Genomic DNA, 16,581 nt, shown 5'->3' on the forward strand with positions numbered 1-16,581 from the left:
CATCATGGGATATAGGGTTGCCTCGAGCCAGTAAAATTAGCTCTCGAGCTTTAGTATAGGCCGAGTCGGAGCCGAGGATCGGCTCCGAACCCATCCAGCAAGAATGAAGGCGAGATTGACAACTTAACATCTATCTTTATGATTCTAAAATTTTACATTACTAAGAGCTGAATAAATCTAAGATCTTTAAACTGCAATGCCTTTACAGAAACCTTAATGCAATATTATACAACTGCCCTAATGATGAAGGTACACGAAAATTGGGTGTATATTACATTATCGAATTTTTAAAAGTTCAAACGTCATATGGTCGAAGCCATATGATCGAATTTTTAAAAGTTTGAAAAGCAAAAAAAAAATTAACAACAGAAAAAAACCTACCTGACATTTTAAGCATTGGGGCAAGCCCCCCTGCTCCTTAAATATACCAACTCGCACTACAGTTCAGGAAAGGGAAATCTTCCCATTCCGCACTGTATGGAGATCTCAATTGAAACGTTCCAAGTTTTAAAAGTTCGATCATATGGTATCGACCATATGATGTTTGAACTTTTATCAGTTCGATAACGTAATATATAGCCAGAAAATCGACTTCCAAGAAAATTCTAGAAATCATTTTCTAAACAATGCCATGTTAAAATATCTTCCTAACTTAATTACTCAAACTTCCTTTATCACTAAAGGAGGTACTCTACCTAATATATCATCATTTCTTTACCACTTCTTACTACTCTGTTTATACCAGCATATCTGAGGAAATAATTTCTCTTGATTGCATACAGTGTATATAGTTACATGTATTTTTGTTTACATTTATGTATTAATTTAGATATGCTTCTTCTTATATTTTACCTTTGTCTATACTATATTGTAAACTCAAATAAAACATTTTTGGAAAAGACACTATCATCCAGGTAGTCACTTAAAATTGTTTGGGGTCTGGATATATCAAACACTCCTGCTCTTGTGTGAACAGATTCAGCCTGTGATGAAGCTTGCAGCTTTGCCTGGGCTACGAAGGAGTCACCACAATGATCCTGGGGGATTCCTTCTGAATCTTCAAAAGTACCCTGGATATCAGTAGAAAGGGTGTTACGGAATACAGAACATTCCTTTCCAAATAAAAGAAAAAGCACCTGTCTTCCAAGCCTTCTTAGAGGGAGTCCTGGAGCAGAATTTTGACAAATTACTGTTCAGAGAGGAAGCAAAAACAAAAAGGTCTACTTAAGGGACTCCCTACAGATGGATCAAATCTTGGAAGGCTCCCTGACCTACTTTCCATTTGTTAGGGTCTGCCTTTGTCCCGTTCAGCTTGTCTGCCACATGATTTGGATGTCAACAGAGTGACATTGTGCTGTAAACCTAAATCCCATGCTAACATGGCTAGTCCGCTCAGGGGGTAAGATCTGGTTCTCCCTTGTTTGTTTATGTAAGACGTCACTATGGTATTGTTTGAAAGCACATGAAAAGGTCCTGGGGACCAGAGGTGATTCACAGAGTTGAGGGCCTTAATATAGGCAAGAATTTATTTTATGTCTTTGTGCTTGTGTATGTCTTTGTTGCCTCAGATACCTTGCACTTTTATCTCCTTTGATACTACTCCCCAAGCAAAGTCTGAGGTGTCTGTGGTATCTGACTTCTTTGCATCAGAAAGGGAGAAGAGGAAAACTAGATTTAGGGATATTTTAAGACTCCATCAAATTATTTCTCTTTTGACAAATCCAAGGACTTGGATCTGAAAAGATAATAAGCATAGATGGTACCACAGAGACTTTACATACCAGTGTATCTTTCTCATGTGGACTCTTGCAAGACGTATCATGAGAATCATAGATGCCATGAGACCCATAATCCTGTGGTATTGCCTGGCAGTGAATGAAGTCTAAGTGGAAAAGCTCGAGAATAAATATAAATATAGATCTCTTTTTTTTTTCCTGTAGAATAAAGGTTCTTTGTAGTGAGGTGTCTGGCAGCCCCAAAAAGTAAAATAAACAGTTTATCCACAGAAAACGTAGGTTTAGAATGTTTTAACAACTTTTAAACTGACAGAAACAAAAGTGTGCTCCCATTTAAAAGTACAGTTATGTCTTATGACAATCAACAAAAACACAAACTCACAGTTGAAAAAAAGACCCTCCTAACCAGGAAAGTAAATTTACACAAAGGATTTTAAGTTTGGAAGGTTTTTCTGCAGAGAACACATCTCCCCAGCAATGGAACAGCACCATCTGACTGTTGATCCTCAAAAGCCTGCAGATGAGTACTCCTTTCAGTGGCAGGAAACCTTTGAAGGGCTTGGCACCCAACTTTTAGCTAGCCCAGCTCAAGCTGTCTAACAGTTTGGCCATGTGGAAGGTGTCCTGAAGGTTTGGAAGCTGGCTGGCTGTTATATCCTTAGAGGACATAGACTACTGAAGCAATGACCAATATGATGAACATAAACAGTTATTAACCATGCTGTGAGCTTTCAAGTTGAAGCTATTAGTAAGTGCTCTACACTGTGAGAGACAGTGTTCCACATTTTACAGATGGAAGGCTGAGAGCTATGCATGTCAAAACCAAAGTCCACATATCAAGCATTAAAATTGTCTCTCCCAACTGTCCACAAAGGTTCATACGTTTGTACTAGGCTAATGGCCCTGGAGCCTTTACAATCCTAGCCCATAGGATTATCTTGGCATCTTGCCACCCAACCTTAGTTCCCAATGCCTCTGACGAGTAAAGCCACTGGAGTGATCCCCGGGGTGAATCTTCTACTTCCCATCTACTCATCAAGATTTCTCTTGAAGAGGGCCAGTGATATGTTCTGTTTGACATGTATGGGAAGTCTATTCCATAGCATGGGCAGTCTCTGGGTTATGAACCTGTCCCTCCAGCATGTTCTGTTGATTGTGGTAATGAGGTTGAGGTCTCTGGAGAGTGTGGTGCGGAGGGATTGGGATTTCCTTAGATGCAAAATTTCTAACAGATCTGGGTCAGACATGGCTTTGTAAGTCAAGCAGAGATCGCCTCTAAGTAGTCGATATGAAACAGAGAATAATTGGAGTTTTTGGAGTCTGTCCATATAGGACTAGTGTTTAAGGCCTAGCATCCTCTTTGTGAGGTACTTCTGTAGCCTCTCCAGTTGTTGCAGGTGTCTAGTGAGGTACATGCCAAATGGGGCATTGTACTCGATAACTGGCCTAATGAGGGAAGAGTAGAGGGAGACAATGACCTCTTTCTTCCTGGATGCAAAACCCTTAGAAACGAGATGTGCCACATACAAGGACTTTCTGACCACAGTAGCAATATGGTGGTCAAAAGAGAGGTTGCTGTTAACCTGTGTTCCCAGATCTCGTATAATGCCTTCTGTGTTCAGTGGGCTACCACTGATGTGGTAATTTTTGGCATTGAGCTTAAGGCCATGGTTTTGACACCAGTTGTCAGTCTCAGTGAGGCCTTTTTGTAGGATGTCAACATCACTTGAAGTAGATACTAAACACCTGTGGGACTCCACCCGTGAGTTGTCAGCAGTCTGACTTTGGAGTCAGCACTTTTCACACTGTGGGTTCTATCTATGAGCCAGTTTGCAACCCACCTAGTGAAATACCTTGCCTTCATCCACAACTCTGGTGACTGACGAACAGGATTGATTTGCTGTTGAGGTTATCTGGAAGAAAGGCTTGGCAATCTACTTCCATATTGCTGCCATGGAACTTTGTGGATGGTTCAGATAACACACACACACACACACACACACACACACACACACACACACACACACACACACACACACACACACAAAAAACAAGGATCAAGATCTGTGTGCGCAGCAAGAAAAAAATGGTGGGTGTATGAATGATTATACTTATATAGTTAGTACATTATGTCAAAGCATGCATTGTCAAACAGATGCTAAAAGTTGACTGGTGAAGAAGATAAGCTCAACCAGAGGATCCATTAGAAAAGGTCCTAAGGCAGTACATCATTACACACACACATTTAAACCTACACTGCTTCCATTTTATAAATATATATATATATATATATATATATGTGTGTGTGTGCATATATATGTGTGTGTGTATACACACACACACACACACACACACACACACACACACACACACACACATATATATATATTTTTTTATATGTATGCATACATACACACACAGACAGTAACTATTGTAATATAATGTGTTATATAGTGCATAATGTAGTAGACAATGTGTTAGTGATGAATAATGTAAGAAATACATAGAATGTATATATTTGCATCTCACTCATTTTACATACAGAAAACATGCTACACTATAATGCTGTAGAACACAGCAGTAGTTGAGTTACTGATACTATAAAAATAAAGAATGTATAGTATCAGAGCAAAGCTTCAGTGAGTTATCAAGAGGACACAAGAAAAAACATTCTCAGGGTAAGCTGTAACAGTAAATGCAGACTGAGAATAGTATAAGATTGTGCTATGTTAAAGAACATAAATTAAGAAATAAATGGATATTTTATGCACAGTGTAGGAGGATATTACATGGAGGGCAGGTAAACAGTGGCATAGTAGGAGAATAGACTGAAAAAGAGATAGGGAGAGAGTAAAACTATATGCAAGAACATAAGAGATAAATCAAAAAGATAACAGAAGGGGATCAAGTTTAAGATAGAACGATAGTGTAGGGGAAACTAGAACTTAGGACTGTCAAAGTCTCTAGCTCTTCACTCCAGTTCAACTGTTTTGAGTGTGTAACTTTAACTCCTAGTGGGTGTGGCCTGAGCCTTTAAAAATGAAGTTATCACCTTACAATTCTAACAAATACTCATTGACAGAGGTCAAATATCAGTACAGTTGTGTTTGCCATCATGTATGCTTCAAGATAAAATATTCTGAAACCTTGTATATAGCATGGTTTTGGAATTATTAATGCAAGTATGCACAAGTAATATTTGACACCTAGAGGAGCAGTAGGAGGTAACTGCAGATGCACCTGGAGGCATCACTTGGATGTAATGAGTTAAAACCAAAATACTAACACTACACCTACGGTTACTGGGAGACACCTATATCGCACGTTCGTACCTTTAAGTTCTCATAAGCCTGCAGCACATTCCAAAAAAATTCTTTGTCATTGATGATTCTATTGTAAAATACTCTGACACAACTCTCACCAGGATGACAAAAGACCGGGTGACAGCTGCCTCGCTAGTGTTAGCATTAGGGACATCACTAGTGCCCTTAGGACATGCACCACCCCAGATATAATTATGACCATCTAGTTGCCCATGTGAGGGGAGTGGTCTTAAGCATTCCATCTTGGAGAGACACACAGAAAGACTGTTGACCTCTTTGCTCTTAACTTTGAAGAAGGCAAAGCCATAACATTCAGCAGCATGTTACCTTCATCAAGAATGATGTCTAAGTGGTAAGGTAAACTCTTGTCATTTTAGGGGGATTTAATGTGTGTGTGTGTGTGTGTGTGTGTGTGTGTGTGTGTGTGTGTGTGTGTGTGTGTGTGTGTGTGTGTGCGTGCGCACTTGCGCATGCTTGTATAGGATTAAATGATCAAAAGATATGCTCCTCTACTTTGCTGAGGATGTCTTGAGCATTTTACCCTTTGGTTTTTGCATACTGGCTAAAATGTTTGCTACCCGTCCATAGTGTTTTTTTAGGCAAAGTTCACCTGATGGAGATTCCCAACATAGCAAATTCCAGTTCAGGTAATGTCACCCTTTTACATTTGGGGATTACTCTAAACCCAGTTACTTACTACTTACTGATCTTATTGATAATCATAAATGATACTGCTCTGTAGCAGATCTTTTACTTGATGCTGCTGCCTACTCATCTGATCTACACTCCAAAAGGGACAGATATATTGAGACATCTGTAAAAGCTTGATGTATGCATGATGGCAAGTTTAAAACTAAACCCATATGGTGGCACAAGAACAAATTGCATAAGAAAAAAAAAAGAAAAGGCTCCTGGCCATCTCTAAAAGATGTCCACTTCATCATTACATAGGGGATTTAAAACTGGTAAGTAAGTTCCTCAAAGCTACTCTTAAGAAATGTAAGAACAGCTATGAATTTAGGGTTGCATCTAATTCAAAAGACAACCATAGGGCCTTCTTCAATTATGTTAGGACGTTTAGAAATGGCCAACAACTCCTACCTTTAAGGAAACATCCTTCTCTGATTCTGAGGACATTGCAAATATGTTTATGGTTAAACTGTCTTTCCAAGTTCACCTAAGCACCTATGCCGGTTTGAGAGACCTGAATGTTTCCTCATCAAAAAGATCTCTGGTCCCAGTACTCTTTAGCTATTATGATTAAAAGCCTTGTGTCTCTACTTACTGTCATACAGATTTCGGGGCAGTGATCTGTCCTTAGTTTTCTGAGCTATGAATAAAACAGAGTATTTGAACTCCATCACCATAAAAAAAAAAAAACAGTGGGAAAGCTAACACCAACAGTACAGACTTAAACCTATACTACTACTACTACTACAACAACACCACCAGATGGTATGGCAGATACCTAACCCAACATATCCCCTATTTCTGGACTAGGCTGCCCTTACTTATTAATCAGAGTACTTTCCTAGCAACCTTTAAAACCAGTCTGGATTACTAGATGGGTGATCACAAATTTTCACCTGGGATATGTAGGGGATATCTATTTATTGGATTGAGACCAGTATTGGGTGATGCAGCTGAACTTTTCAATGCTCTCTTTGATAGTAAGCTTATTAAGAACCTATGAAATCATGAAGCTAAAAAAAAGAAGATTATAGATATAAGCTGAAGAGAAGCTACACTTGACACAGTGGAAAGCTCCCATATAAACCTACAAGGTCAAATATGAAGACGCAGGCAGGTTCAGTGATTCTAAAATATTAACAGGGATTGCCCTGTTAGCATTGAACTTAAACAGAGAAAGCTTAACAAATGAATGCATGTATAAGTTTGGACAAGTATTTATTATGATTTAATATGAATTTTCTGATGATTTGTGGAACCTGAAGCAGGCTGGCATAAGTTGGTTTAAGCTACCTTGTGGGCTGATGTCAGACTACCAAAGTAGACACAGTGGGGCAATGATTTTTATGTAGTAGCTTGAAGGCAAACAATAGCTGCATGAAGGTTATCTGATAAAGCCAAATCATGCATATGACCTTAGAATACAGTGATGAGTTCTCACATTTGATTGACTAATACATTATACCACATTATGATATGCACCTGCTAGAATATGTACCAGAGAATTAGGCTGTGCAGCTGTTCTGTGAAGCAGTGTTAGTAGCATCACATTTTGGTCTCTGGTATGACGAAATGTTTTATTCTATAATGTACACGTCTTATGGCTACATCTACATGTGCATTAAAAGTAATTTTCAGTATAGTACATATTGCAGGGTATTTACATGTGGGGACAAATTCAGGATAACTGGAAGTATAGGAGTAGAACTACAATGGAGTGCCAGTTTCCAAGGACAGTCCGGTTATCAAATAATATTACTTTTGTTTTCTTTTAATTTAGAATCAGCCAGCTGTTCCTTAGTCATGAGATTAGTATAATGAAAACTTTCTATAGATTTGTGATTAGTATGATGGTGTTTTTGTCATAGAAAAGTAAGTTGTCAGCATTCTGAATAAGCATACTTTATAAATTATTTTGTTCAAAAGGTTTGTGACACCCCCGCCTGTGGGCCACTAATCAGGGAGCCTGAATCCATACCACTGACACTGGTGAGGGATGTTCATTTGAAACAAAGATAAGCACACACAGTATTTCCAGATGCAGCTTTCTGCAACAAGAATGATTTCCCTTAAGAACACACAGGGAACACACACAGTCCAGGGTCTGGGTCCCCCCCTCTCTCCAGGCCTCCAGTAAGAATCCCCAATGGCACACACACACACAGACACACACATGCACACACACACACACACACACACACACACACACACACACACACACACACACACACACACACACACACACACCTGGAAAAGGCTGGGACAGATTTACTAACTATGACCCTCTGCACAGACTTTAAGGTAGTTACTGGTACCAGGACACTCCAAAGTCAGCTACTCTAAGGTTTTTACAAGGGACCCAATTTTACTGAGTGAAATTAATATTAATACAAATGGCAACGTTGACCAAACAACAAGGCTTTCAGGAGTGGCCACAGTGTCACCAAATAAATATAAGTACTCTTAAAGGTTAAAATATTCTCTAAATGACTAGCCACAATGAAAAGTTTAAATATATTTAATAATAAATAATAAAAGAACATGAAAATACTAAATATCTATAAACACCAAAGTTTCAATCACAGGAAATATTAAAATAACACAGATGAACAGATTCACACAGATACAGAGAAACAGTATTTAACTAATCTCACTATATTTTCCAGACTGATCTAAATAATTACTATCACTGGTTAATTACTAAAGCAAGGCAAAATTCAGTAGGTAAGTGATCCTTCTATGTCAGGTTTCAAAAACAGACTGCATTAAGATTTCAGTCTCATCTAGTATTAAAACATCATTTCAGTGCTGGATTACAGAATGACATCACATACATCTGGTCATCTGATTTCTGGTTCCCATACTATCTTCCTTTACTAGAAACTGAACCAGAATCTTGCACATATGTGTTACCATACACACAGACAGAGCTTTGCTAAGATGTGTTATAGCATCTGGAAACCATAAAACCATTTCAACTCTTCTACCCTTCCAGGGTAGCAATTAGTTCACTGCTAAGGAGAATACAGCAGGATTCCTAGTCTTTGTTTTTAGAGACATTTTGTCTCTGGCTGCAATCAGAACTGCAAGACACAATTTTTATGGCCTACTAGGTAATTTAATTTCAGACTATTTTTCAAAGTTAGCTGGACTGAGATTAACCTCTTCTCATCTGGTACCCTCTGTTACAAAATTAATTTCAACAGTTATAATACAGTCTAACATACAAGCGTAATTCTTTTTTTTTTGTCCAGCAGGACCCACTGTTCATACATTTTTTTAACACAAGTAGCTTTACAAATGCATTTTCAACACAACACAACATAAGCACCTATACAAATCAGTTTGATGTACAAATGACATATAATTATTTGCAAAACTCCAGCTAGCTATGCTGGCATATGTTACACATCCACTGCCCTACTTCTCCTGGCATAGCTGACAATACCTCACATCATCACAAGGTTAATAAAAAGGGAGATCAGTACAGATTTCAGAAGGGACCTCTGAACTAAACCATTACTGAATGCAATAAGGTCTTAGTAAGTGTTCTACGAAACTATGTCTTTAGTGCACATACAAGTTCTAAACCATGTCAGTACTGGGGACCTAAAACATCTTTCTGTGATATAAAGATAAGCAGTGGGTGATGTATTTTGTCAAAGATTTTGTTGGAACTCAAGGCGGATTTGTCTAGTTGGATGGTTAAACCATGTCAATACCAGGGACCCAAAAGATCCTTCTACAATGTAATGATAAGCAGTGGCAGATGCACTTTTCTAAAGACTTTGGAGTGCTTGATGAAGATAGCTTCACTACAACTGTCTTTGTCTAGTTAGCTGGATCTGGTACCACTCAGCTTGATTACTGCCATGTCTATGCTAGAAACAATGTTAACATTTTAAAATAATAGTAAATGCAAGTAAGTAAGTAACTAATGTAACAAGCAAGTGGTAATTTGCCAGTGTACAATTTGTGGGCACCTTGGCTAACTACCTATGAATTAAGAATACTGACTGATTTTTAGTAATTTAGCTTAGCTAACAGCACCTCTTTTTGTCGTGGGGCAATTTTCTCTATTTTCATAATCTGGCACTTGGACTTCCATAAGATTGATTGGAATAATTACAGACAAGGCAACATGAGTTACATGCAGAAGTTGTCTTTAGACGTCCATCCATGACATTTTGCCTCTAAATGTCTCCATTGTTATAAGAAAATCCTTCTATATTACTGAGCTTATAAACAAAGAGATTGTGTCTAGATCTAGAGTTGTCATTGTCCCCCTTTACTCAGCCCTCATTAGGCCAATCATTGAGTATAATGCCTCCTTTGTCATGTATCCGTCCAGACAGATGCAAAAACTGCAACACCCACAGTGATAACTTGTTAAAAGGATACAAGGCCTAAACAACCTGTCCTACAAAGACAGACTCAAAGCTCTGGCATTACACTCCGTATCCTACAGACTGCTAAGATGTGACCTGTGTCTGGCATACAAGGCATCCTCTGACCCAATACTGATTGATTTACAGCATATCAACAAGCCAAATAGCATCAGAAATTGTCAGACTAAGGATCTCAACCTCTTCTGCAACATCAGCAGAATTATTTAGAGGGAGGGGTATATCTTGCAGAGGATACCACTGCTTTGGAACAGACTCTCCAGCCACATAAAACAAAGCTCATCCCTGCACATATTCAAGCGTAACTTGGATCTACAGACGACAAACAGAAAATTTATCCCAGAACTGCCGCCTGTTCTAGTAACGAAGAGAGGCAGCTCCTAAATGCTTTATTCCATGCATGAGTCCCCTCAAACTATTTATGGTATGCTCCCAGTTATTCTCATTATAATATATAATTATCGACCATGGGATGGGTAAGGCCAATGTCTAACCAAACAGGGCAGGTTAATTTGAGCACAAAAATGGAAACTGGCTAGGCTTAAAATGGCCCACAAGGGCAGACAGCCGAGTACTTACCTATGAACCTATAAATGTATTCACTGAACTGTGGCAACTGCTGTTAGCTAAAATATAAAAAGGGAAGGCATTTTTTTTATTTATTACAGTGGAGGCTACCAGAATAAGTAGATTGTTGTGGCAGTTTACAATACTAGTGAACCATCATTCAAAATCTTTATCAGTGGCTTTTAATGGCTTATTGGTGAGAGGGGGATTAGTTGAACATCAGTTATTTTTCCTTAACAGTTGTTTATTTATTTATTTGCAGTTGGTTTACCGGGATAGTCCATTGGGTCAAAAGAACCCATTTTCAATGGAGTCCTGGGGAGAAAAGCTCCAAAAACAATTAGCAAGGTTACAATAAGGTATTTAGTTTCAATTATACAATTCCTATGGACTTGGAAATACAGTAGACTAGTGTACAAACATATACAAATATTACAATCTTGTATCGCTGAAAACAATTTACAATATAGAAACTGAGAGGCTTTTACAACTTAGGGTGGGTTACACTGGAGATATCTTTCATACATTCAGGATGAGTAGCTTAATACAATCAAGAGAAAGGTATATGAGCTGACATAGAACCTTTCAATATAGAAACAGAGAACCTTTTCCATCAGAGGGTATATTTACCCTAAGGTACCTTTAAGTATTCAGAAAAAGCTAATACAAGCAAGAGCAAGATCTATGAGTTTAGGAGAGTAAGTAGAGATTCACATTATGAAAAGGGGAGGAGAAGTGAAAATTCTCAGTATGAGGAGATTATGTTGGGTGGGAGCAGGAGCATTCCCACTGGGAAATTAGGTGTGAGTGAAGGGATTTTTTGAATGAGAAGTGATTTGTGATGGTACGAATGGATGGGGGTAAGGAGTTCCAGAGACAAGCAAGACTGTAGAATAAGAGATTTTTTCCAGGGGGACGAATTGGTTTATACAGTTCAATTAAGTTTTGGTTGTTAGATCTTAGAATTCTATCAGGGAGGTGCATTTTGAAGGTAAAGGAAAGGGATGGGCAGAGGAAGGGATTGAAGATGAGTTTGTGTGCAAGAGTCAGTTGGACATAGGTGAGGTGATTGGGTAGTTCTAACCATTTTAGTTTGTGGAGAGCTGAACAGTGGTGTGAGGAGGACATATGGGCGGTACAAACTTGACAATTTTGTTATAGCAAGAGGAGAGTTGTGTTTTGAGAGAAGATTGTAGGTTAGTTAGAAGTGGGGCTCCATAGAGGAGGGATGGGATGAGAAATGTGGTAGATAGGGTGAGTTTGGTGGAGGGTGTAAGATAATGATTCTGTCTGTAGAGCATGCTGAATTTTTGGTGGGTTTTTTTTATATTTAGTTGAAGATGGGAATTGAATTTAAACTGACTATCAATTTGGACCCAAAGTAATTTGGCCTCAGATACCAGTTCTAAGGGTGTATTGTTGTGACTAGTAATAGTGAAATTACTTGGATTGAAAAAGGTAGCTTTAGAGGGTGTGAATACCATTACTTTGGTTTTAGAGGCATTGAGTACAAGGTGATTTGTTTTCATCCATTGTTCGGTGGTTGAGAATGCATCTTGAGTAAGCTTTAGCAGTGTGGGGATGGAGGTAGCAGAGCAGATTATAGTTGAATCATCTGCGTATTGGATAATTTTAGTTGAAGGGATAGAGTTATGGAAATCATTTATGAATATATTGAAAAGCAGGGGACCCAGTGTAGATCCTTGGGGAACACCGGTTGGGGTGTTGATGAAAGGGGAGGTGGCTTTTTTCCATCTCACTGCCTGATATCTATTGGATAAGTAGCTAGTAAACCAGTTCAGAGAAGAGGGTGACAAGTTAAGCTTGGAGTGTTTAGTTAGTAATAAATTGTGGGAGATAGTATCAAAGGCTTTAGAGAGGTCTAGTAGGAGGGTAGAGACAATGTGTCCTGTGTCCCGGGCTTTGTTCACAGCTTCCAGGAAGGCGAGTAGGGCGGTCATAGTACTGTGTCTTGGTCTGAAACCATGTTGTGTTGGAGTTAGTAGGTTATTATCTAAGAGGTATGGTAGGAGTTGTAGGTGAATACACTTTTCTAAAAGTTTAGAGATAGGAGATAGAATAGCGATGGGATGGAAATGAGTAATATTGTTATTGATGCCTCCTTTGTGCAATGGAACAACAAAAGCCTTTTTCCAGATTTGGGGTACCGAGCTTTCTTGAATGGAACGGTTGATTAAAATACTGATGGGGTAGGCAATGGCTTCAGCAGCTATACTGAGAAAGTAAGAAGGAATGTTATCAGGGGCATTAGAGCATGGTTTTAGTTTCTAAAGTAGTTTTTTTATGGTGGATGTGGGTATAGGTTTTAGTGAGAATGGTGGGGGGAGGGGGAGAATTTGAGAATGCTGATGATGGAGTGGAGATAGGGGGATGAGCAGAGGTGAGGGGTGAAAAGTTGGTAGGGGAGGATTGGGGTGTAGTGGGGGGTATGGTGGGGTTTGAAGATGAAAAGGATGAGGTTAGTTTGGAGATAGAATCAATGAAGAAGGTGTTGAATTGAGTGACCAAGTCTATGTCAGGAGTGTTAGGGTCTGGGCTCGGGTTATCTGGTCTGTTGGGATTGAAGAGGGTAGACATGCATTTCCAAAATTTTTGAGGGTTTGTTTTGTTGTTGTTTTGGATTATGGAGAAGTAATTTTGTCTATCGGGGATGATTTGCTTAATGTATTATGTTCCATTCCAAAATTTGGCTGGTTGCATTGCAAATTAGTTTGCATAGCAGCATACAATGATGGTTTAATGCTGCAGATTAGTACAGTGTGTGTGTGTGTGTGTGTGTGTGTGTGTGTGTGTGTGTGTGTGTGTGTGTGTGTGTGTGTGTGTTTAAGGCATCTGCACTGGTTTTTACTGTTTTCTCCATCCTCTGTACTGCATGGTTTCCATGCTTTGTCTTTTCCAAAAGTGTATGTTTGATGACAGGGTTAATCCATGGTACAGCTTCTGATTTAATATGTTATTTCCTCTGGGAGGTACATATTTATTCACAAAGTCAGCTAATATATCACTGCATCACAGATTGTGGGTCAAGACATTCAGCAGTGATCAATTAAACAAGCTAAGATTATGGCTAATGTGATCAACTTTTAAGTTCAAGAGATGTCTGACTTTTATTGTAACAGCAGTGGTAATAGTGATGACATGGGTATGCAGGTCCACAAAGTGACTACAGGTGGACAGAAACTTGCCTGATTTCCTAAATGACCATTGCAGGAAATAAAAAAATACAGCCTCAAAACCTAAGCTGACTACAAAAACTGTAACTGACATACTTTATTGAAAAAAACACACTTTTTTACTGGTGGGGTGTAAGACCGGTACAATCCCTTACACAGGGGCAATACTAACCACAATGAGCTCATTCAGTCCTTACACATTTTATCCACGCAGGAAGCATTTAACACTTGACTTTCATGTGACAGGCTACATTCAGGTAATGTTCCTGTTTCCACACTCGTGGGAATTCTGTTTTTTAGATGCTGGTAGACATGTTGTTTAGCAAGTCTGGTGAGGGATGGATAAGAGGATGACATTGCATTGACATGTGGTCATTACTGTTTATATTAGCAGTAGTATGGGCATACAAAGAACTATAATGCAATCATTCATGATTTATGAACCTATTAGTGGTTGTTTGAGTGTCCAAGGAATTTTACAGCCACCAAGTGTTCATGTGTTTACATTTGAATATCTAAGTGAGTATCTAACCAAGAAAATGTGTTGTTTATAGTTCTGTGGGTCTGTCTGGATTTTAGGCAGGCAAACACTCCTTTTACACTTTTGCTACACTCTACATGAATATCTATCACTAAAAGCTCTTTTCTATTTTAAATAGTAAGTTAGAACTTAGCAGGCTTTAAGCTAAGGGTATTCTTTACTATTACGACAATTCCTTCCACTCTTTTACAGGTTCTATCTATTCTGTAGGTTGTGCCTCCTGGTAGATTAAGATCATGTAGTCTATATATGTAAAGTTTAAGCTACATTTCACATACATTGCTAATTTAGCAGCCCTGAGTGATAACTCTTGGCATGTATGAAGCCAAACATGATGGCAGTTTTTTTGTCTCCTCGCAAGACTTCACATCTCTAGCTCAGAATCCATTTGTGGGAACCAACAGTAAAGACACATCCAAAGAAGTTAACTGTATTCATCTATAAGCACAGTAACAAATAACATTTGGATAACAAGATCCATACTTAGGATTTATACACAATATACAAGAATTAAGCAGATGCGACCTTGCAGCCAGTATATTTCAAATTTGTTTAATAATAAGTCAATAAAATAATTAGATACACTGCCTTAACTTGTTGTATCTTTTGGCTTTTCTCGGTTAGGGGTTGGCACAGCGGAACTCCGGTCCGCTAATGATTGGTAGTTGATTTTTACGTGCCGAGTTACCAGCCCTGACGCACAACCTTCAACGTAGGTATGCCCATTCACGCATGACTCCACGCAGATGACGCTCTAGCTGAAAATCGAACCAGACAGCGTCTTATTGTGAGGCAATAACGCTACCGCAGCACCACCACCGCGGGTCTAGATACATTGCCTTAACTACAACTTAAAAATCAATCTGTGAAATACTATGAAAGCAAGTGCTGCATTCTTCTAACAGTAAATTTTCCATACAAATGAGATAGTACTCAATATCAAATCAAACAAATGCAATATGCATGTACTTACATACACAAGTGCTGTTGGAACGGCTGTCTTTGCCCGAACTGTAGTTCTTAGTTGTTCCATTTGAGATGCTAACTGATTCTCTAGCATCTCCACTTGTTTAGCACAATAGATGACATCAGACTGTGAGGAGAAAGCACATTGGTAATAGTAAATACAAACTTAGAATGATAGTTTCTGGTATGAAGGGGGCACAAAAATCAGTTAAACTGAATGCATTTTGCTCTAATACACATAGTCAGTAGTACTAGAAATCACTGTCAGTCTGATTAAAGGTGAGACCGGACAACCTACTTAGATTTCAGTTAACATACACACAGCATGCTCTTTTTCAGAAAGCTATGGCACAATAACATGTCTCTTTATGTTTGCCCAAATATGTAACTACGACTGTACAGTACATAGTGAATGAAAAGTCCTACTGCCTACCTCTTACAAAAATCAACTATAATGCAATAAGCTTTCTGTACTTAGGTATGAGAGACATTTCAATTCCCTTTTCAGTGAATTAAACTAGCACATTCAAGTAGAAAATGCACCTAAAAATTACATTCTAGCATTAAAGATTTAAATGCCACTTAGTGGGGAAGTTGTATTGTCCATATTGCCATAGTAAGTACAGGCCGCTTCAGTGAATACCACATTTCTCATGACAGAAAAGACCATTATTCTGAAGAAATATATGTGAGTTATAAATCCTCATACAGTCAGCATGCTGGCTGCTGACTGTCTCAAATTGATACCAATGGGATACACCATATGACTGAAAAGGGTCAGAGTGGCCAGTGGTAGAGGCTACATCCTCCATCAGAGGTCCACTGGACAAATGCAGGAGCTACCCAGAGAGACATGGCACTATCAACTACTTCCTGCTTCTCTTGCACTGAAAGCTCTGTTGCAGAAGTCAATTAAGCCAGGCTACCAACTAGGAAAGGTTAGAAATCCTTCTCTAGTGAGGCATTCACCCACCACAGCTGAAGTGACAGGTAGGGCAAAAGCAGCAGGTGACACACCTACAATACATTGGCACCATCAAGACCTACAGGAAGGAGATAACAGTGGGATGTTTTACATACAGTATGCATCAGTAGGTAATACACAAATTAACCCTGCTGTGTTGAACGTCTCATCTGCCTCCTGTGGCAGTAAACATG

At 38.8% G+C, this 16,581-nt stretch overlaps 1 protein-coding gene across 5 annotated transcripts in view; it reads right to left on the minus strand.

The window, feature by feature from the left end:
- Positions 1–16,581, minus strand: part of CFAP206 (cilia and flagella associated protein 206) — a 1,515,781-nt gene that overhangs the window by 616,942 nt on the left and 882,258 nt on the right. For all 5 annotated transcript variants that reach the window (XM_044069254.1, XM_044069237.1, XM_044069228.1 and 2 more), the window contains one exon: positions 15,431–15,550. In XM_044069254.1, the coding sequence (XP_043925189.1) occupies positions 15,431–15,550 (120 nt within the window). The remainder of the gene's footprint in view (positions 1–15,430; positions 15,551–16,581) is intronic.

The sequence above is a fragment of the Protopterus annectens genome, chromosome 1.part0 (genome assembly GCF_019279795.1).
Source record: "Protopterus annectens isolate FY-2018-M chromosome 1.part0, PAN1.0, whole genome shotgun sequence".
NCBI classification, from domain to species: domain Eukaryota; kingdom Metazoa; phylum Chordata; order Ceratodontiformes; family Protopteridae; genus Protopterus; species Protopterus annectens.